This window comes from Bactrocera neohumeralis, chromosome 6 (assembly GCF_024586455.1).
Source record: "Bactrocera neohumeralis isolate Rockhampton chromosome 6, APGP_CSIRO_Bneo_wtdbg2-racon-allhic-juicebox.fasta_v2, whole genome shotgun sequence".
Lineage (NCBI taxonomy): Eukaryota > Metazoa > Arthropoda > Insecta > Diptera > Tephritidae > Bactrocera > Bactrocera neohumeralis.
Genome location: NC_065923.1, coordinates 49505795 through 49528974, shown reverse-complemented (window position 1 = coordinate 49528974; position 23180 = coordinate 49505795). Strand labels below are relative to the sequence as shown.

The 23180-nt window shown below is 39.1% G+C and overlaps 1 protein-coding gene across 1 annotated transcript; it reads right to left on the bottom strand.

The window, feature by feature from the left end:
* Positions 1-3655: 3655 nt before the first annotated feature.
* Positions 3656-17657, bottom strand: LOC126762092 (ceramide phosphoethanolamine synthase). The gene is made up of 7 exons (XM_050478590.1): positions 17542-17657; positions 17256-17467; positions 16689-17199; positions 8626-8971; positions 7316-7473; positions 4373-4539; positions 3656-4301 (listed from the first exon to the last, which is right to left on the bottom strand). The coding sequence occupies exons 2-7, from the start codon at positions 17364-17366 to the stop codon at positions 3810-3812; spliced, it is 1785 nt and encodes a 594-aa protein (XP_050334547.1). The 5' UTR covers positions 17367-17467; positions 17542-17657; the 3' UTR covers positions 3656-3809.
* Positions 17658-23180: the final 5523 nt, after the last annotated feature.

Sequence of the window (23180 nt, the reverse complement as noted above, 5' to 3'; positions counted from 1 at the left end):
GGTATTTTATTGAAAAATGTAACGGACACACAAAAGAATATATAGTATTCTTTTGGTTATACTATATGTGGTTAGGAGTAGTGAAAATTTGCAAAAAGTAAATTTGTTGCATTTTTTAATGTATAATTTACAAAGGATATTTCTATGACATATTTTCTGAACACTTGAAGTAAATCCGACGAATACTTTTCGAGGTATTCGATAAGTAGCAAAGAGTTCTCGGGCGCTCTGGAACGTGCTTGTAAAATTTAAAATACGAGTATGTTTTCGGTTTTCCAAAGTTACAAAGGAGCATAAAATACTAAAAACGGATTAACATTTTAAGGGAACCCTTGAATATATCCAGAGAGAGATTAATTTTGACAAATTTTAAACTTATTTCCATGTAATAGGAATATTTATAACAAGGAAGAGAGGCTTACCCTTTTTTAAATAAAATTTAATGACTAATTTACAATTTCATGTGTTTTCCTTCCATCTATGAAAATGAGTAAAGTCTCAATTTCAATTGTGGAGGCATGAGAAACCGTCAAATATATTGATATCAATACTCGAATGTTCACAAAAATTCGTACACTCGCATGAACAGATAGATAACATTTTTTTTTACTCAAGCATTTTGTGGACAGAGTATAAAAATTGTTAGATATAGAGTTGTATAAAAGTAGTATTAATATGACTGGGGTGACGAGATGAGTTGAATTCTGGTTAACTGTAAGTCAGTCCGTTCGTCTTACCTAAAATGCAAATTGAGAAATATTGATGAAATTTGCTACATATGTATGTTCGAAAGGCACTCTGAGAAGCTTGGTATTGGCAATCGCACCAATGTACCGTCTACCAAATGATTTTTCAGGAGAAACACTATAAAGTGTTATAACTAAAACTGTAATTCAGTGCTTGGTCAGTGATTGGACCTTATCAGTGTGGCTTTACACCTGGCAAATCAACAACCGACCAGATATCATCGGCCTCAACACTCGCGCCGTTAGTTCTGCTTTCTCCAGACTGGACAACTGGTTATGGAAGTGAACGAGGGCAAGACGAAATATCTCAGTTGTCGTACTCACGACTTGGCTCTCACGTTACTGTTGACAGTTATAACTTTGAAGTTGTAGATAGTTTCGTATATTTGGGAACCAGCATAAACATCACCAACAATGTCAGCCTGGAAATCCAACGCAGGATAACCCTTGCCAACATGTGCTACTTCGGACTGAGTAGGCAATTGAAAAGTAAAGTCCTCTCTCGACGAACAAAAACCAAACTCTATAAGTCACTCATAATTCCCGTCTTGCTATATGGCGCAGAGGCTTAGACGATGACAACAACTGATGAGTCGACGTTGCGAGTTTTCGAGAGAAAGGTTCTGCGAAAGATTTATGGTCCTTTGCGCGTTGGCCACGACGAATATCGTACTCGATGGAACGATGAGCTGTACGAGATATTCGACATTCACATAGTGCAGCGAATTAAGAGACAACAGTTGCGCTGGCTCGGTCATGTTGTCCGGATGGACGAAAACACTCCAGCTCTGAAAGTATTCGACGCAGTACCCGCCGGGGGAAGCAGAGGAAGAGGAAGACCTTCACTCCGTTGTAAGGACCAAGTGAAGAAGGACCTGGCTTCGCTTGGAATATCCAATTAGCGCCACGTAGCGAAAAGAAGAAACGACTGGCGCGCTGTTGTTAACTCGGCTATAATCGCGTAAGCGGTGTCTACGGCAGTAAAGAAGAAGAAGAATATAACACTTAGGTTTGAGTCCTTTTCCTTTCGGCCTTCTCAGACATCTTATGCCATTCGATTCTTTAATATTATATTTCGATGCGTCTGAGAATAAAATGGTATTCAATTTCTGAATGCTTCAATCGAGATGAGCTGTCTCAAATATGAGTTTGGATTCTAAATTTTTTGCTGATGTAAGGGACTTAGTAGCGGGACGCCAACAGAACAACCCGCCCTCAACAGCTCGTCTTCCAATTGTTCGTGCATTAATTAGTAAACAAAAGTGTTTCTAAATTTAATTGGAAAAGACTGTGGGATAAATTTGGGTAAGCTTTTTGATCAATGAATCGTCTGTTTATGTAGTTTCTTACTGTCTTCCTCAGCTGTGCCGAGAAAGTACATGGTCAGTTTGCTGAAATTTATTTATTAATCGGGGGCACCTCTGATCTATTCACCGAATATTTTTAACTAATATTATGTTGAGTTAAACTGTTCTGCCAATCACTTATTATTTGATTTGTAAAGTCGGCTGAATAAGTATTTTCCGCCAATTTTGATTTTTAAACTCTAAATCGGAACTGAACAGTGACGACGACAAAAAACTCTTTACAAAATATCTCAATTCACCACCCATCGCAGACGAAGAGCTCGAGTTGCCGCGAGAAACGCGAGTGACCCTAGCGCAGCTTCGTTCTGGATATTGTAGCAGGTTAAACTCCTACCTATCCAGAATTGACCCAGACATACCCAATGTATATCCTGCATTCAACGAGTCTCCGCATGACACTGACCACCTCTTTGCATGCCCTACCAACCCCACTCATCTAACATCCTTTTCCCTCTGGTCCGACCCCGTCGAAACAGCACGTATCCTGGGCCTCCCGTCGATGACAACACAGATAACCCTTACCATCCTAACGGGGACTGATAAACCGTTAAAACAACAACAACATTGAAATTTAAGTGTGCTGTGCTCAATCAATGGATAAGTCTGACACAACAAACAAACAAACTGATTGGACCTTATCAGTGTGGCTTTAGGGCTGGCAATCAACAACTGACCAGATATTCACCATGAGCCAAACCTTGGAAAAGACCTGTGAAAGGAAGATCAACACATACCACCTCTTCGTCGATTTCAAAGAACCTCTCCGAGTCTTTAAATACCAAGCGAGGTTCCAAACAAGGAGACTCCCTATCGTGTGAATCAATCTATTGCTTGAGAAAATAAAGCGAGCTGCAGAACTAAATATAGATGGCATAATCAAGAGAGAGTACAGCTGCTGACGTACGTCGATGATATTGATATCATTCGCCTCAACAATTGGCAACGGCGAATACCGTAGTCTATGGAACGATAAGTTGTACGAGATATACGACCACATTGACATAGTTCAGCGAATTAAGAGATACGCTGGCTAGGTTATGTCGTCCGAATGGATGAAAACACTCCAGCTCTGAGGGTATTCCACACAGTACCCGCTGGGGAAGCAGAGGAAGAGAAACACCTCCACTCTATTGGAAAGACCAGGTGGAGAAGAACCCGAGCGAATCAGGCTCTCTCTCCCTACCAGGACTCTTCGACATAAATTCATATTCTTTTATGAAAGAGTTATATGGGAAAAAGCTCTACTTTTGATAACATATCTTTTCTGATAAAACTGATATAGTTTTGACATTACCTTAGCACAACCACGCCTACTGTCCGTAAACGGATTTGATTTTTTCAATTTAGAGCGCTAACTTTTAAAGAAGGATGTGATATTGATAAACCGATCCTTGTATTAGTGGATGGAAACCATGATATTGCTCAAATAAATTTCATTTTCACTTTCAGATTCTAAAAAGGAGTAAGACGTATATTACTCTTTATGGAAATCTGTAACAAGGGTTAGGGCTGACCTTTACCACTGATAAATAGGACTCCACATTTATACAAGGTAGTACACAGATATATATATGTATTTGCATAACTAAATATAGGGAATGCAACGACTTAAAAACTTATTTTAATTTATTATCGCTGGAAATACTTTTTAAATACCATAAATGCCAATTTGTGCATGTTTGAGATTGTTTGTTAATTACTGATGTTTCTTGTCCCCATGAATGCTATTGCATGATCCTGATAATTTCGTTATAGGACTTTCAGCAGCCGATCCAAATGAGTTCAAAATTCCATGCGTCATTTTTTTGCTTACGTCAAAAACAGGCTGTGATGAAGTCAGTGTGTTGGAGGTATTGGCCGATATCGATGTTCCGATGTCCTCTAGTGTTTGCGTTTGTAACTGAGTCAGTGTGTTGGATTGTTTCTTTAAAAGTTTTAGTGAATCTGGTACGTTGGAAAGTGATGGTATATTTTCGCTTTTCAATGATATTTGCGGAGCTTCGATCCAAATGCGACGAGCTGATAACATACAAGTGTCTTTAAAATTCAAAACAAGCTGGCAGAGGCAATCAAAGAGAGCTCCAATGGTGTCAAATTCATTAGGAACGATTCCATCAATAGAACTCTCAAAGTAACTGAACATCGGAAACCAGATGCGTGTTCGTGTTGAATCGTGCGACATCAGCGCCTGTTGTTGCATTGTGAATGTCAATATAAATTAATTGCATATATTTTTTATTTATTATATAATATACATACCTGATTATTGGCTAGTGTGTGATAGTAAAGAAAAAGGCGAGATGTAATGTAAAAAGCGACAAACACATCTATTGAATAGTGCTCGTGCGCAGCAAGAATGAAAAATATACCGAACATATTTAAAAGCCAGGTCATAGTATGTAAAAAATACAAGTTCCGAGGTGTATCTGTTTTGGTAGAGAAAAAATTTTGATAATTAGTGTAATGATCTACATATATACGACTCTACAATCCAAAAAAAAATGTTCACCCATAAACTTTGTAAATTAATCTAATTAGAGTACAAAATATCTCTTCTGCAGTTTCAATTAAATTTGCTAAAAAATTGGAAAAGTAAATATGTAGTAAGGAAGGGCTAAGTTCGGAAGTGACCGAACACTGTCTGCGCTCGCAAATAGTGATAGCGATATATGTATATTTTTAATGGGAAAATATGAAGTGTTGCATACATTATATACAATCGCTGTAACAATAATTATAAAAATTAAATGGATAAAAAAAGGTTACTTTAATCTAATAGAGAGCGCAGTCACGCCAACAAGTTCAGAATAAATAAAATATGTAATAAAGAATATAAAGGTAAAATATATATGTACATACCTGAACAAATTTATATAATTTTGTGATAAAATTTAAATTATAAGAAGAGAGCTAGCAGCTTAAGAATGGGGACTGATTAAAGAAAAAAAATTAATCCCAAATCAGATTTGCACAATTTAATGAATCTGTAAAGAAATACTAAAGCATACTGAAACTGATATGCATGGTATTAATACAACTGGAAGTCATATACTGCCTATATACATATGTACATACTTATTAAAAAATAAAACTCTTATTTCAAATATAAAGTTTATATAATTTAAAAAGGAAATTTTTAACAAATAAATATTTTAGGCCAACGATTATTTGAATTCAATTTTGTTGTCTCATTCTTTGAGATAAAAATACAATAGTTTTCTTCATTTATTCTAAGAGTGTGCTTATTAAAAGCACCGCCACCAGTTGCTGAATTTACTTCTCAGTTGGGTAGTAGATTTTTGCAGAAATAGTTGCTTCTGACTTTCTTTAAGGTACCACAGAAATTGATCAATATTTTCCGTAAAAAGTCATCCACAAACATTGAGGGCCACATATTAGGTATCTTGAAAAGTTATAGTCCGATTGGACGTAAGATTGAAAAGCACATTAAATACACTCCGCGTGCAAAGTATTACTTCGATACCGTCAATGGCTCTCGCTCTATATACTCTAAAGCGGAAATAGCATATGGAAGTAGGGTGAAATCGTCCATTCCAATGTTAAATACAGGGTTTTTCAATAGAACACTACAAAAGTAGACCGATAGGGACAGCAAACAACGCTATATTTGAATCTTAGTTATATCAATTTATAGGTTTTCGCTTAATAGCATTTTGTGGGCGCGGCAATAATGCGATTATGTCCATCTGCAATACCAACCTCCCTTGGGTGCCAAGAAACATGTGTATCAAGATTCATCAACATATCCCAATATTTACTTAATTTATCGTTTGCATAGACATACGACTGGGCAGACAGTCACTCGGAATGCAACTGAACTCATCAACCGGATATACATATGTATGTATGTATGTATATTTTCATATTATAATACAGCCGACTGTCGTTAATTCAAATCTGCGATAATTCGAACCTTGCTATAATTCAAAATTATCACGAGTTCCCTACAGAATATCTTTATATTTCTAACTAAATCAATACATTTTTATGCACTTGGTAATTTGATCGAAAAAATCATTAGTATATAACAAAACGACGTTTTAATTCGAACGTAATTTTAAGACGTTCTATCGCAAAGAAATTGTTAAGCTCGTTTTAGAATCTCTCGACAAACAGCAAATATCACGGTTCTGACAGCTATTTTACTGATTGACAAGGCATGGAGATCTGTAACACCTCTAACTATTCTCAACTACTTCAAAAAATCTGGTTTCTTAAAAGAAGATCTTCCAATACTTATGAATGATAAAGAACCAGCAATGGAACCATTAGTTGACATCAGCGCTGTGGGCTCTGACTTTGTTCAAGTGGATGAAGATGTTGCTGTCTCAGGTTCACTAACCGTTGACGAAATTTTATCTGCGACAGATACGAAAACAGTAACGATGAACATGAGGACGATACATCAGAATCTTTGGCAGAGGTGTTAGTTAAGGGAGCAAGATCCTCATTGGATACCTTACAAAGCTTCTGTCTACAAAACGAAAGTGATGAAAAAGCATTGCAGGCACTTTTACTCTTAAAAAAAGTTATTGAGCAATCTGAGCAGAAGCAATGTGCTTTGAAGTAATCCAGTGTAACAGAGTTCTTTCGAAATATTAATTAATTCTCTCACAAATTACGAACCATTTGATATTTCAAACACTCGATAATTCGTGATATTTTAAGAGTCCCTCGAGTTTCGAATTAATGAGAGTTGACTGTATGTTATAAACAATAAGGAGGAGGATTTATATGAGAGTAGCATTGTGAAATAACCTGAAAATTAAAGTTATAGAACATAACCGGGCACATCTAACGTAAATTTGGTGATTTGAACTATGCTATATAAAACTTTCAATTTAACGCGAAATTAATGGATTTCATTTAACTAGCCCTTATCTATAAACAACACAATAACTTAATACCAACACGAAAAGGGTAAGGAATTCCTACAATTCCAATTTTATTAAGTCCTTTACAAATTTTAATACAACCAGGGAGAGACATTTTAGAAAATCTGGTTCTTTGATTACTATTTATCATTTATCACTTTAAAGACCACTTGACAACATAAACATAAAAATATATAAAGAACATATATAAAGGTACTAAGTATAAGTGTTCTGAGATACTCATTATAATGAAATGTTTACAGTAACTTTTTATGGTATATAAAATAATTATTATATGTTTACTCACATTCTGTAATGAAGAAATTCAAAAGAGTTAGAGCCACTGTGTGTCCACTAAACATGTAGTCGCCACACGTACGAACACCTTGAATAGACATACCAAGTCCACTCCAAATCGTATAGGCACGTGAAATACGTAGCTGCAAAGCTTCAATTAAAGAGAGACTACAAGTAGAAAAACAAAAAAACACAAGCAAATAGTTTTAATTGTTCGGTAAAATGTTTAATTAAATCAATGTTTTAATGTTAAAATGATCCAGGCTGAAGTATTTAAAGCGCATATGTTGTCTTTATTTTTTATTTATTTATTATTTTTTTTTACGAACGTTCCCAATTGATTAATTTATCAAAAAAAGCCATTGGCTTTTAAATACTTTATGAAAATACGTATATACATATCTATCTCGATTAGTTTTAGGTGCCAAAAATACCGTTAGGTGAGCAAAATTATTATATTCTGTGCAATGTATTCCGAGATGAAAAAATAGTTAAGCCAAATATTAATGAAGCTTGAAAGAAGTCCCCGTTACCTAGTAGCCGTTAGGGTGGTAAGATTCAGATAAGTTGTCATCGAGATCATCTAACGGTAGGCCCAGGAAACGTTCTGTTTTGTCAGGGTCGAACCATAGGGAGAGGGGTATCAGATAGGGTTAGCTGGGCATGCAAAAAGGTGGTTAGAGTCATGCGTGGACTCGTTGCATGCTGGACATATGTTTAATATGTCGGGGTCGATTCTGAATATGTAGAATTTTTACCAGCTACGGTGTGCAGAACGAAGCTGCGCATGTTTCAATGGGCGTGGTTTTCAAAAAGTTCGTAACATTATTTTGACATTTTTATCTTACAGTTTGCAAATTGACACAAACGGACCACAACCATACTTCTTTCATTTTAAAACAGATATATCAATTATATATGAAGATATCGATATAAAGTTTTGAACAAATCCTTCCTTGCTTTTACAGTGTAACACCTTTCAACTAAAAATGGTCGAATTTGGACTATAACTTTTCAAGCCCCCTTATACCGAATATGACTTTTTATCGAAAATATTGGTTAATCCGTGAGATATCTTTATGAAACATAGAAGCATATTTTCCTGATAATTATCTATCCGCATTCCCAAAATGAACCAAATCTGGGCAACACTCGCCCAGAGAAGCAGACACAATTGCCCATGCGTTGAAGGACATGTTAGCGAAGGGTTGCAACGCAAGTGCTTCTTGTTATATTTAGTTTGTACGAGTGAGATAACAATTACTAACCAGAGCATAATTTATGTACCTTAGTCTCAAAATATAAATTTGATCTACTTACTCAGTATCGTCAACTGCGTAATCATTTTGATTACATTGCAAATGTGTGCCTGGTACACTTAACGATGTTATCAACATTGTAACGCATCGTAGTAAGAATACTGTTCCAGCAAGTGCAAAGAAACGTCGTAAAAGAACAAGGCGATATTTGTGGAAGATGCAAACACAGCACCAAATGATAAACAATAATGTGCCCGTTATCTCACACATATGGAATGCCCATGGTATGTGCGGTACATTGTCAAGAAATATATCCGGTAATGGCGGATAACGCTTCATATCAGGTACACGCTCGTGAACTATGACCATGACAAAGGATGTTATCCATGTGACAAGAAATGAGTAACCTGCAAAGCAAAAATCGTTTAGAATGAGCGAAATGGCGATCGCATTCAAAAAATAATGATTAATATAAAAATACAGTTAGCACCTAATGTGTATTGCAATAAGCGTTATACAATTCTTATATTTAGAACACCTGAAGTGTGAAGTCTTATATTAACGTTTACAATAAAACTTCATTTCAGTTAAATTTTTCAATTCGGTATTATCTAAAAAAACTCAACATGCCAAAAACATTTTAGTTTTAGTCTTTCAAAATTTTGTAGAACCGGAAGGAACCATATTATTTCTCTTCTTTGCCACCCACGGTTGTAGGTCGGTCTGGGCCGAGAACACAAAACATCGCCACAAAACAAGATCTTGCGAAGAACAGTTCTCTCGAATGCTTTAAGTGCTTTCTCATCTCGGGTCGTCATCCTCCATGTTTCTGCGCTGTATAATCTGCGGGAATAATGAGAGACTTATGGAGCGTAATTTCTTTTCGTCGAGAGAGTGAACTGCTTCTCAATTGCCTACCCATAATGGTGGAATTTGTGCTGGTTCCCAGATATACAAAGTCCTTAACTTTTTCAAATGTACATAGGTCAATAGTATCGTAATTCCCAAAACGCGAGGAATCTTTGCATGTGGCCGGCAGGCCACACTCACCACAAGACCAACCTATTGCGCTTCTTTTTCTAGTTTTTTAAACTCGTTTTGGAGCTGTTTTGACCTCACCTTGGTCGAGTGGCGGGATGACAATGTTATCGTGGCAGATTGTTGTGGCGGATTCTTCTTCATCCGTCGCAGCACTGCTTTCTCCATTTAGCAGTTCTCTCTACATTTCAAGAGTACTCTGTGTGTCTGTTATCTGGTTTCCATTCTTGTTTTTAAAGAAGCCGGCTCCAATCGCTCTTCCCTTCTCTTGACGCGGTACCGTTCTTTCACAGCCCTCGTCACAATTGGCTGCAAGGTGGTTGTACGGAGCGTTTTTCTCTACAGTGACATTGCGGCATTCATCATCATATGAATTATTTTTGCTTGGGCGGTAGTAACCTACCGTCTCATCCGCAGCGGTATGAAGAGAACGGAAGATGGAGTTCCACTGTTAGTAGACGTCCTAGCGATGAGAGTTGCTTTGATTAAGCTTGACTTGAATTAAGCAAGATTGAGAGTAAAGTACGGAAGGAACCAAATGACTGAGCATTACATATGGGAACTGCAGACCATTCTTCGAACGCGTTTGTATAATATTCCTTAATCTCTCTTCATTAGTGCTTGATTTACATACATACATATATAGTATATTTGAAAAGGAAAGAATTACTAGTAATTTAAAGCGTGGTTTTACCCCGATTTAGTTCATTTTCTCAACGTACCAAAAGAAAATTAAAGTATTGTGTACAAAATTTGGTTGAAATTGGGTAAATAGTTGCCAAGGTATACGTTTCACCCAAAGGCAAAATACTATGTCACGCTCATTGGGCGAGCACACTTTTTAAAACATTGTAAGCCACAGATGTTCATTCATACTATTTTGCCGTGTACTAAATAACTTTTGTATCTTAATTTCAATTTTTACTCAAGTTATCGTTTGAACGGACAGACAGGATTCTGCCAGGCTTGTCTTCTTGATCATTTATGCATTTAAGTATATATATAATTCTATACCTATTTCTATTAGTATTACAATAGATGTTAAACACAACTGTTACAGAGTTCTTTAGTACCATGTTGCGAGAGTATAAAAATGATTTTGATGACAGCTTTATTCTATAGTGCTCTGATCTGAATTTTTTTCTTCGGGATAAATTTTTGGATAATAATCTATGCCAAATTTCATGAAGATAATTTGTCAAATAAAAAAGTTTTCCATACAAGGACTTCATTTTGATAAATCAATCAGATAAATGAGCTGTTTCTTGGTAAGAGAAGGACGTGTGCAAAGTTTGCGATCGATATCTTGGGGAACTGAGGTATTAGTTCGCGTATACATGGCTAAATCGACTTACAAAACCCGTTCACATCTAATACAATGGGTTTGGTTGATTTGATTCGACTCCAAGTACGCCGTTTACTGAGAGGGAATCGGTGAAGGTGTTAATGTCTGAATGTCGTCAACATAGTTAAAGAAAGATATCTTGACGTTCCTACGAGACGGCACCGCTTCAAGTAGACGACTGTAGATATGATTTCTGCGAAAACACCCCAGCAGGTACTTTGGCAGTTATCGCGCTCGAATGAGGAGTGAAGGATCATAGGCTGTCTGGTATCACACCTAAAATCTTAGCATTGTTGACACTCGGAATTTTAACGTAATCGACTGCAATGTTAAGGTCTAGTCTGTACTTCTTCGTCCTACTTCTTCTTTACTATGCGGTTATAGCTAAGTTAACAACAGCGAGCTAGCCGTTTCTTCTTTTTGCTATTTGGCGTCAATTCGAGATATCAAGTGTGCAGCCAGGTCCTTCCCCACCTGATCTCTCCAACGCACTGGGGATCTTCCTCTTCCTCTGTTTCCATCGACGGGTACTGAATCGAAAACCTTCAAAGCTGGAGCGTTCTCTTATATCCGGACAACATGACCTAGCCAGCGCAACTGTTGTCTCTTAATTCGCTGAACTATGTCAATGTCGTCGTATATCTGTTGTTGTTGTTGTTTTAACGGAAATCTAATCCCCGTTGGGATGGTAAATGTCATTTGTGTTGTCGTCGATGTCATCTAACGGTAGGCCCAGGAAACGTGCTGTTTCGACGGGGTCGGACCAAAGGGAGGAGGGTGTTAGATGGGTGGGGTTTATAGGGCATGCAAAGAGGTGGTCAGTGTCATGCGGAGACTCGTTGCATGCAGGACATACATTAGGTATGTCAGGGTCTATTCTGGATAAGTAGGAGTTTAACCTGCTACAGTATCCAGAACGAAGTTGCGCAAGGGTCACATGCGTTTCTCGCGGCAGCTGGAGCTCTTCGTCTGCGATGGATGGTGGTTTGACTCCAAGAACGCCATTCACGGGAAGGGAGTCGGTGAAGGTGTTGATGGCTCCGCTGTGAATGGCGGTCAGTACCTGTCGAAAGTTAGTTGCGTCCGAAGTCCGGTCGGCGTACTGTACGACGTCGTCGACGTAATCCAGGAATGACCTTTGATGCTCCTAGGAGGCGGTTCCGCTCCAAGCAGATGACTGCAGGGGTGATTTCTGTCAAAGCATCCCAGCAGGAACTGCCTGGAGAGGAGTTCATTATGCTCCTTAACTGGGAGTATAAGCGTCTCACTGTAGAGGTGTTCAATGGGAGACATCAAAAGACATCCTGTAATGGTCCGGAGTGCAGTGTTTTGACAGGTCTGTAGTTTCCTCATCTGCGTACCATTGCATCCAGGCGCCCATATGGGGGCTGCGTAATTGAGGACCGGCCGGCCGATTGCCTTGTATGTTGCCAACAACGTTTCTTTGTCTTTTCCCCATGTGCTGCCGGCTAGCGACTTGAGGATTTTGTTGCGGCTCTGTACTTTGGCGATAATCGCGGTCGTATGAGGAGAGAAGGAGCATAGACTGTCGAAAGTTACACCTAAAATCTTAGGATTGTTGACAGTCGGAATTTTGACGCCGTCGACTGCAATGTTAAGCTCGAGTCTATACTCCTTCGTCCAGTTTGTGAATATGGTCGCTGTGGATTTGGTGGGGGAAAGTGTGAGATTTCGTGCAGTGAGGAAACGAGAAAGGTACCTCTCCGACCGAGCTGTTTACCTTCGAACACATGGCATCGATTCCATTGCCCGACGCCAATATCGTGCAGTCATCAGCGTACGAGGTTATGGAAACTCCTTCTGGTGGTTGTGGGAGTTTCGAGATGTAGAAGTTAAACAGTAGTGGGGAGAGGATACCACCCTGCGGAACCCCCTGTTTAATTCTTCTCAGTTTAGATGTTTTACCTCGAAATAGTACGGATGACTGGCGACCGCTCAGATAGTTCATGGTCCACCTCTTTAGCCCTGGAGGGAGCGTAGTTGTTTCGATGTCCTGCATCGACAGGTCCAATGCTACGAGGATCGTTCTTTCGCAGGGTGATTTCTGGTTGAGGCGACGAACTATCTGGGCGTTTATGACGCTAAGTGCTGTGGTGGTGCTGTGCACTTTTCGGAATCCATGCTGGTGGCCTGCTAGGCTCAGGTGGTGAGTGAAGTTCGGGAGTAGCAAGGTCTCAAGTGCCTTCACTACTGGGGAGAGGAGAGTTATCGGTCGATAAGATTCCCCTTTGTTGGCGGGTTTCCCAGGTTTCAGTAGTGGGACCACTCTTCCGACTTTCCACACATCGGGTATTTGAAGAGTGGTCAGCGACAGATTGAGGACCTTGGTGAGATATCCTACTCCCGTCGAGCCTAGATGCTTTAGCATTAGCATGTTGATTCCATCAGGGCCAATGGATTTGGATGATTTTGCTTTGTTGATGACACCCTGAACCTCCTCATCGGTGAAAGTAAGTGGCACGCCGTCGTTTGGCATTTTGCGCAGCCGTCTGTTAACACATCGTTTAGCTTTGTCTACCGAAGGGTGCAGTGTGAACTGCCGGCTAAAATAGCTCGCGCACTTCTTCGGGTCCGAAGAGGCATGACCATTGAATTGAACTTCAACTCGGTCGTCATGTCTCTTCGGGTTAGACAGAGCTTTGACAGTAGCCCAAAGCTTACTCACTCCGGTGGAGAGGTTACAGGACTTCAGGTGCTCTATCCATTTCGTCCGCTTATGTTGGTTTACCATACGCCGAATCTCCAAATTGAGATCCCTTGGGGAAATTGGGGCGGATTTCCGCTATTCTTCCAGCCGGGATGAAGCGAGCGGTAGCTGCTGCGATCACCTTGCGGAATTGACGTTCGCCAACGCATACGTCCATAGGAATAGGTAGAGCTTTGAAGGTGCTCTCAGAAAATTCTGTGAAGCCGACCCAATTAGCTTTGTTAAAGTTAAAGTAGGTGCGGTTGTCCACAGAAACAGAATCACGAGGCTTCTCGATCGAAATAATTATGGGCAGATGATCTGATGCGAGAGTTAGCATAGGTCGCCAGGTTATGCTGTTTATCAGACCACCGCTAGCAATGGTAATATCCGGCGAGCTATTACAGCTGCCCATAATTCTGGTGGGGGCTTCGTTATTCATTGTGCAGAATGTCGAATCGTCAATCTGTTCCGCCTACGATCGTTTGACAGGCAGGAATGCCAAAGATCGTGGTGCGCGTTAAAGTCGCCTAGTACCAGACGGTTTTCACCACGAAGTAGCGCACCTATATTCGGGTGATATCCTGTTGGGCAACATGTAACTGGGGGGATGTATATATTAAATATTTCGAGCTCGACATCGCCTGAGCGGATAGCTATACCCTGACATTCTAGGGTAGTATCCCTGGGGTCAATGTCTTCATCGATTAGGCGATACTGCACGGTGTTGTGCAATATGAAGGCTAGGCCACCACCATTATCTCGCTCGCGATCTTTACGTATAACGTTGAAACCGGCAAAACTCAGAAGAAGACAAGTCAGAGGGGGAACTATGTTGCCTGGTTGAGCTCCTGGGGACCGTAGAGGTCCTCTGTTGGCCACTCGGATTGAGTGGCGGCGCGGCGCGCGAACTATGTGCGGATTGCACAGCCGTAGAGGCTTGGGTCGCAGTATTGCGCAGGCAACATGGGGCCACGTAACGCGTGGTCCACTCCCTATGAGTCTTAAGGCCTGAGCAGGTCTTAAGATGGCTCCATCCATTGCATGTGTTACACCTGACCGAGGTGGAGTTTGGATGGAGCCGTTTTGCGCATACTCAGCAGAAAAATTACTCTGGGCCCGGGTTGGACTCAATGCCAGCGCGAGTCAGGAGGATACGGAGCAACCCTGCTGCAAGGCATTGCTCCAGTGACGACAAACACAAATTAACACTTACCGATCCAAACGGGGTTAGATCGCCGAAAGAACAGCCCTTGGTCGGATGAAATCCGGATCAATTCCGGTGCGTAGAACCGGCTGTCGTGGGAATTGAATCGTCGTATATCTCGTACAGCTCATCATTCCATCAACTATAGTACTCGCCGGATTATAAATGTTCCGCAAAACCTTTCTCTCGAACACTCCTAAGCCCGAGTCATCAGATGATGTCATTGTCTATGCCTCTGCACCATATAGCAGGACGGGAATAATGAGAGACTTATAGAGTTTGTTTTTTGTTCGTCGAGAAAGGACTTTACTTCTCAATTGTTTTTTTTTGTCTGCATATGCTTCTCGCTTCCCTCTTCAACTCTCGGTATCTCTCCCACCTCGCTCGTGTTGTGGTCAATCGCAACATTGCGAGGTAGGCTGTCCGCTTTCTCTCCATCGCGGCACGACAGTTCTCATCGTACAAGCTGTTCTTTCGACCTTTACGAAAAAAGAGAGTTTACTTTTGAGAACATGTCATCGCTTCCGTTGACCGACGTCAATATTAATCAATTATCGGCGTACGAGGTAATAGAAATTCCCTTTGGAACAACGAGAGGACACCACCCTGCGGAATCCTCTGTTTAATTCTTCTCAATTGGAAATGTTTACTTCGAAACAGTACGGATGATTGCCGTCTTTCAGCTAGTTCATAGCCTACTTCTTCAACCCTTTAGGGAGCGTGAATTGTTCCTTGTCTAGAATTAGCGTTGTGTGATTGACTGTGACAAAGGCTTTTGACAAGGCCAATGCTACGAGGATCGTCCTCTCCCAAGGTGTGTTTTTAGTTGACATGGCCTGAACTATCTGGGCGTTTATAATTTTATTTTAAGTAGTATTTGACAAGCGGTCAGCGACAGCTTGGAGACCTTGGTTAGGTAATTTACTTCCGTCGAGCCTAGGTGTTTTAGCATCCGCATATTTATTCCATCTTAGCCAATGGATTTAAAGGATTTTGCTTTGAATTGAATTTCAACTCGGTCGCCAGGTTATGCTATTTATCAAACCACCGCTAGCGATGGTAATATCTGGCGAGCAATTACAGGTGCCCATTATTCTGGTGAGGGCTTCGTCATTTATTGTGCAGAACGTCGAATCGTCTGTTTCTTGAGCCGTCTTGTACTTTACCTCTTCTTTAAGATTTTTTCAAATTTTCCTATATCGTCATCTTCACTTTCAAAGTCCATATCTGATTGATGATCAGAATTTCAGACACATACATATGTTGCATCCTGTGCACGGTACACCCACTTTAAATTCGTCATCATATAAATTAGGACATCTTGAATGAAACCACTTTTGGAGCAGGGCAGATTATGCACTTTGGAACAGCGTGGAATTATATACTACACGCTTTTTTGGGGCAAGTCGAGTATTAAGTTAAGGCACAAATGAATATAGTGAAATTAAAGACACGATACACTGTTGATGAATTAAACGAATATAATTAAATTATTTAATTATTCTCATTCACTATTATTTATTAAAAAAACGCGAAATATCAGTTATTATTGTATCACATTATGTTAAACCAAATATTATCAGTAAATTATATTTACACTTCTCGTGCTAAATAAACATAAAAAAATTAACTAGAGGCCAGAAATCATTATATTGCATATATGGGGTATAAGAAAAGTTGTGGACCTCTTTCTATTTTGGAAATAGAGAATTATGTTAAATTTAAAGTATATTATTCTGACATAAAGAAAAATTTTGTTTTGGTAAAGCTGTCTATTAATAAATGTTATTACAAGTTTGTCTAATCTCACTATCTGTTTTAACTTACCTAAACTAATAGCTGTTTTGAATAACTCTGGAGGTATATTAGTCGCGCGGCCATCGACTGACATGGGCGGAGACATATTATCCTCTTCAGCACTGCCATTTAAAGTTGGAGGAACCGGTGGAGAACATACATCTGAATAATAACAATTTGACCCAATACCGTTGCGTTCAACATGGCAATTGCAAACATTTAAATTGCAACAGGAAGATGTACCGCATTGTTGATTTATATACGGACGATTAAACGGAAAACAATCAGCCAATCCTAATGTGTTCCTTTGTACAAAATTATGAGGCAATGTAGAATTTTTATTTTGAAGTTTTCGAACGGCAACCCAAAGCTTTTTCATATCACTCATAGTAAGGCTGTATTGAAGATGATAACGAAAGTCTCGAATGTCATTCTCTGTTAATTCTAAGAGGTCACTCCCATCAATATGTTCCGCTATCAAGCAGTTTATAACATTGTGATCTAATCCTTCACCTTCAGCCCATTTCACAACATCTTCTTCCTGCAGAAAAAAATCGAATAACTTCAAATTATTTAAGATTTTGCATTTGTAATTACCTGCCACTCCCTGCAAGGCAATTCTGCATTAGGCGGGATTACATCGTGTGTGGTATTTATAACTTTGATGTCATTGTTATTATGACCATGATTGACATCCACATTCGCCATTATTAGAAAACAAAACTTTTTAGAGCCCAACGATTTGAACTTCCAGCTGTTTTAGCTTTTAAACGCCATATCGAATCTGCGGGACTAATTCTATTATTTGGCTATAATCAATTGTTTAAATAAAAAACATGATTTGCGGCGTTTCTGGCACTTCTGCTATTTTTTTAATATATACCCAATATAAGCCAATGATATCTTTATAACAAAGTAATGGAATTGAAATTTACTCGATTTCTCTTTGAACCTCAACTTACATACATATTTATACTGCCATTTGTAAATAAGAGCTTTGTAAATGTCAAACACCAGCTGTTCTGTTATCACATTTCGATAATTGTATTGTTGCGCCATACTAATTGTATGTTCTCATTAAATGCATTATAACTTAATACGGTTCGGTAGCTAATTAGGTATCTGAACAGCATCGCAACACACCCAGTGGCCACGAAGGCTCCTAGGCAATAAACTGCACTAAATTTAGCAAAAGCATCATGTGCTGAACACATAGAGCGCGACAGACTGCAAGCGTCATCTGTCAAATATTAAAATACACACATTCTTAAGGACACAGTTATTTAGACAGCTGCACGACTACACGACTGCAGGCCCCCAGTTGTCGCTCTCGCTAACTTTAAAATATTTTTATGTTTGCCGACGACAGTAGAAAGAGTAGTAGAGTTGACAATAAAGAGAAGTGATCCTACTAATATGTAAAATGTAAAATTATTCAAAGCTCTAAAAAAGCTGACAAAAATATTTACCAATTTACTTATTTTTTGCGTAAAAAATTTCACTTTGAACAAAATATTAAAATTTCATTGAAGTGAAAGGTATTTGTATGGCAACAACGAAATTGTGTACATACAAAATGAACATTTGTGTTGTTTTGTGTACATGCCGGCCATTGTTATGTCGCTGCCTTCTTACAATTGTTCATGTAGTACAATTCACGGCGCCATTTAAGTGCTGAACACATAGAGGCCGACAAAATACACACGTTCTTATGGACACAGTTATGGAGGCAGCTGCACAACTTCATAACTATGTCCATAAAAACGTGTGTATTTTAATATTTTACAGATGTCGCTTGCAGTCTGTCGGGCTCTATGTGTTCAGCACTTTACAGTTCACTGTCGTGCTGCCATGTCGTGTCGCTCTCTATGTGTTCGGAGGGTCAAGCATTCCAAATCAATTGTAATAGATGATCTCCCGTTGAACAGATTTTATTGTCTCATTCCCAAAACCATATAATAAATAATATATGTTATTAAAACAACAACAAGGAGCATAATCTTGTGATGCAAACTATATGTTTGTTTTCGTAAGTTTTTGGAAAAGACTTTGTGTGCAATAAAACCGCTATTTGAAACTTTCAATAAATAATATATACTTGATAAAAATTGTTTTTTTTTATAGATCAATAGATTTTAGCAGACACGTATATTATTTCCTCACCTTTTTGTTTAAAGAAGAAGCAATTTGCAAAAGCTGTACTTAAAGAGAGTGTAGTGAGAGCTCCTTTTTGTAGTAATATGGAACATCCGAAAAAAGCAGACAAGAAAGTTATGGTTCCTCTATTTTCGGATGACAAATAATAAATTTCACTGACTATCTTCAAAAAGGAACCATTTGTAGTGGCTGTTATATATCATCCTCCTACGATACCGACTTCTTCTTCTTCTATACTGGCACTACTACTAGACACCGCTTACGCGATTATAGCCGAGTTAACAACAGCGCGCCAATTCGTTTCTTTTTTTTGCAAGTCCTTCTCCAGTCTAGTTGTACACTGTTTTAGAAGGTACCTTCTCTATTTAGGTCTACAGAGAGGCCCGATCCTGACGGGTATTGCTCAATGTCAGTTTACACAGCCGTATACGTTTTGCGGAGATACCAAATTCAGACATCGCGGCATAAAGGCAGCCCCTTTTCGAGCTGTCAAAAGCAGCTTTAAAACCGATAAAAAGGTGGTGTGTGCCGATCCTCTTTTCAAGGGTCTTTTTCAAGATTTGTTTTTGGATTTGGGCAGAGCACGCTTAAATTCCAATTTTTTGACATGCTTTCGTCCGACCATACATTACAAAGAAGCTGATGCATGCTCCTTATAAGTTCTTCGCCGCCGTGTTTGAGTAGCTCGGTCGGCAATTCATCGGCCCCCGCCGCTTTGTTGTTCTTTCACTGCCAATCAGCAGGCTGGAGGAGTGTTCCCTCAGTAATTTTAATATGCTCTCGGTTACTAGATCACCTCGAGGGGCTCTACAAAAGTATGCTCTGGTCTTGAAAGCTTCTGTTAATCACGAATCTTTTCGAAAATTTTTAGAGCATTACCCCATTTGGTCAGCTTGTAAAGCTCTTCGTACTCATGAATTTCGGCCTCTTGCTTTTTCTGTTTGCAAATGCGTCTCTCTTCCCTCTTCAGCTCTCGGTATCTGTCCCATTCCGCGTTGTGGTCGATTGTAACGTTGCGAGGTAGGCAGTCTGCTTTCTCTCCACTGCGACACGGCACTTTTCATCGTACCAGCTGTTCTTTTGCATTTTCCGAAAACCAATGGTTTCGGTTGCAGCTGTACGTAAGGAGCTTGAAATTCCGTCCCATAGTTCCCTTATACCGAGTTGTTGACGAGTGCTCTCAGAGAGCAAGAGTGCATGTCGAGTAGAAACCGATCGGCTGTCTGCCTTGTCTTTGTTGACGTGCATTTTTTGCTGCACAGAGGCGAGTGCGTATCTTGTCTGCAACAAGATATTGGTCCAAGTCGATGTTAGGACCTCGGAGCGCACGCACGTCTAAAATACTAGAGTCGAGCCTTCCGTCTATCACAACATGACCGATATGGTTGGTGGCTTTTCAATCCGGAGACAGCCAGGTAGTGTGATGTATTTTCTTGTGCTGGAATCTTGTACTACAGATAACCATAATGCGGGCCCGGCGAAGTCGATCAGCCTCAATCCATTTGGGAATGTTTCATCGTGGAGGCTGAATTTACCGACCGTAGTGCCAAAGATACCTTCTTTGCCTATCCTGGCGTTAAAGTCGCCAAGCACGATTTTTACATCATGGCGGGGGCAACTCTGATATGCTCCAAGCGCTCATAGAAGGCATCTTTGGACACATCGTCCTTCTCTTACGTCAGGGCGTGGGCGCAAATCAACGATATGTTGAAGAACTTCGCTTTGATGCGGATTGTGGCTAGACGTTCATCCACCGGGGTGAATGACAGTACTCGGCGATGGGGTCTCTCTCCCACCCCGAATCCCACACCGAATTTGTGCTCCTTTATACGGCCACTGTAGAAATTGCCTCAAGGACCTACTCGCCTTAGCCCTTGTCCCGCCCATCGCATTTCTTAGATGGTGGTGATGTCAGCCATCACTCTAACGAGGACATCAACAAGCTGGGCTGTGGCAGCTTCCTAATTAAAGGACCGGACATTCCTGGTGCATGCCATTAAATCGTCATCCTTAATGCGTTTGCCATGGTCGTCAAAAGAGGGGTCTCCCTTCCGAGACTGTTGGTAATTTTTCATTGGGGGTGTTTTTTACGTGGCGGGTCCCAAACCCAGCGCACATCCCTGTGGAGGGGATGTTTCGCCTTCTCACTTAAGCTCGCCTTCAAACGGATGATCTTTAGCTACCCAGAGGATACTTGGTCTAGGACCGGAAGTTGTGAGCTGCTTGAGCCATATGTAAAAGAATCGTTTCTGGCCACTTTCAAGTGAATGGCTATCAGAGAACTTTCCTCACTTGCGTGAACTTCTACACATGACTCCATCCGCTTTGTGAAAAATATTAATAGAAAATGAGAAAAATCTGGACGGGACAAGCTAAAATTTGAAAACAGTACAAATAAAAATAAGGGACTGCGGAAAGTGTTTTAAACATTACTACTATTCCTAGGAACATACTTTTTGAGTAAAATTAAAATTTTTAAGTGTTTTTTTTTCTCTTTAATTCGTGTTTCAATCCACATTTCACAATTACGGTGTTCAGCCGAAAGTTAAAATCATTTAAACTGCGTTATTGGTAACGGCCAGCAGCAAAGAATAGGAAAGTTAAGGTAACGTTCTTTCATCTCATTAAGTAAAAAACCAAAAAATTCCTCATTTAAACTAAAATAACTTATGAACCTACAATAAAAATTATTTAAAATGCATTTAGTTGCCAAGGACACGTTGATAGATCTTTCAGTGATCCCGAAAGTTAATATGATCAATTTTGGTCTCATATTTTTCATCGGTACGATCGGTGAGCACACATGTGTGTCGTATATGGCGCTGTGTGCACACAAAATCTCATTTCTCTCGCGTCGCCGAACAGTGAAGATCGTGGACGAACAATTGCAAGTGTTAAGGGGGGAGCCTGCTTTAGAGGCTTCAAAAAATCGATTTTTTTGAGGATTTTTTGGGAGTGAAAGAAATAATTGATTCAAGCGAAATTTCTGGGCTACATAGTTATATATTTGAACATCTTTCATAAATTTTTTGGATACGAAATCTTTGATATTCTGCATTTGGGAAGCAGATGCCCGATGCATCTCACATGTGCATTTTTCGGACGGCGGGCAGGATGCAGGTTGCAATTTCTATCAAAACAAAAAATTCAAAGAGATTCATATTTTTTAATAATTTTACAAATTTTTACAAATTTTTTTAAAATTGCAAAAAAGTTACCAAAAAAAATTTTACTTTATGTTGTTTAAAAATATGTTCAAACTTGAATTTTCATATTTTTTTTAGTTTAAATAGAATATAATTTTATGCCAAAGATAATAAACTTTGCCCCAATTACATACGACGTTTGGTTTTTCTCTATCCTGCCCGCCAATTAAGAATAATCGTAAAAATGAAAAACCGAGAAATCGCGCTTCAAAATTTTCGCTTTTTGCCCAAGCGCTTATAGTATATCTGCTAGACGCTCGGTCACTATTTCCCTCCTAGCTTCGATAATATTTCGAATTCCCATCTATACCTTTGGGGACATATTCTTAGATAATTTTTAAAGAGATTTAAACAAAAAAATCGATTATTTGAAGCTTCTAAAGCAAGGGCGAGCCCTTAATAAAGATTTCGAATCAGAATTTATTGATCTTATAAAAAATGAAGTGGCAATTTGGCAAACGAAAAGTGATAAATATAAAAATAAAATTGAGAAAAATAAAAGTTGGAATAACTTAACGAAATACAAAGAAATAGATAAAAGTGCTACATTAGAAATAAATTCCAAAAAATGTTCCGCTTGCCTGTCGTACATATTCACTGTGTGAAGAACGAACACAAAATGGATTTGTATGTCGTGTATGGCGAAACGATTTCATACAGATCGAACGCTCATATATGTCGTGTATGGCCCCTTTAACTTAAAATCTCAAATTTACCATGCGTTTCTGTACTGTGATACAGTCACAAGTCTCTAAATTTGAGATTTTAAGTTAGTGAAATTTTTTTTTTGACTTGAGACGATTTTGCTTTTCTGTAACTGACAGTCACAAAATCGATTACATTTCGTTATTCAGAGATGTTTTTACACTTGATTGAAAATAAATATGTCGATAACAAATATTAAATATTCTATAACAAGGTAAAAAACATAATTGCCAATAAAAATAAAAATATATGTTGACTTTGTTTCATGATATTTTGGAAATTTATGTAAAATTGATTTATTTTTAACCTTTTCGTGTTTGAGTTGCTTACAAAATATAAAAAACCGACAATCGATTAATATCTATGATGATCTCTATTCAGTATATTCCAAATGGTACACAAGGGTTCTTTTTAGTTTTGTGACCTGCTAACTATCAGGTCTCAAATTTAAGTC

Coding starts and splice junctions, on each gene's coding strand:
- LOC126762092 (XM_050478590.1), bottom strand. CDS start 17,366: ATGGCGAATGTGGATGTCAATCATGGTCATAATAACAATGACATCAAA. Junction 7,474..8,625: donor TACGCAGTTGACGATACTGA/GTAAGTAGATCA, acceptor TTCTACTTGTAG/TCTCTCTTTAATTGAAGCTT. Junction 4,302..4,372: donor ACACACTAGCCAATAATCAG/GTATGTATATTA, acceptor ATGCAACAACAG/GCGCTGATGTCGCACGATTC.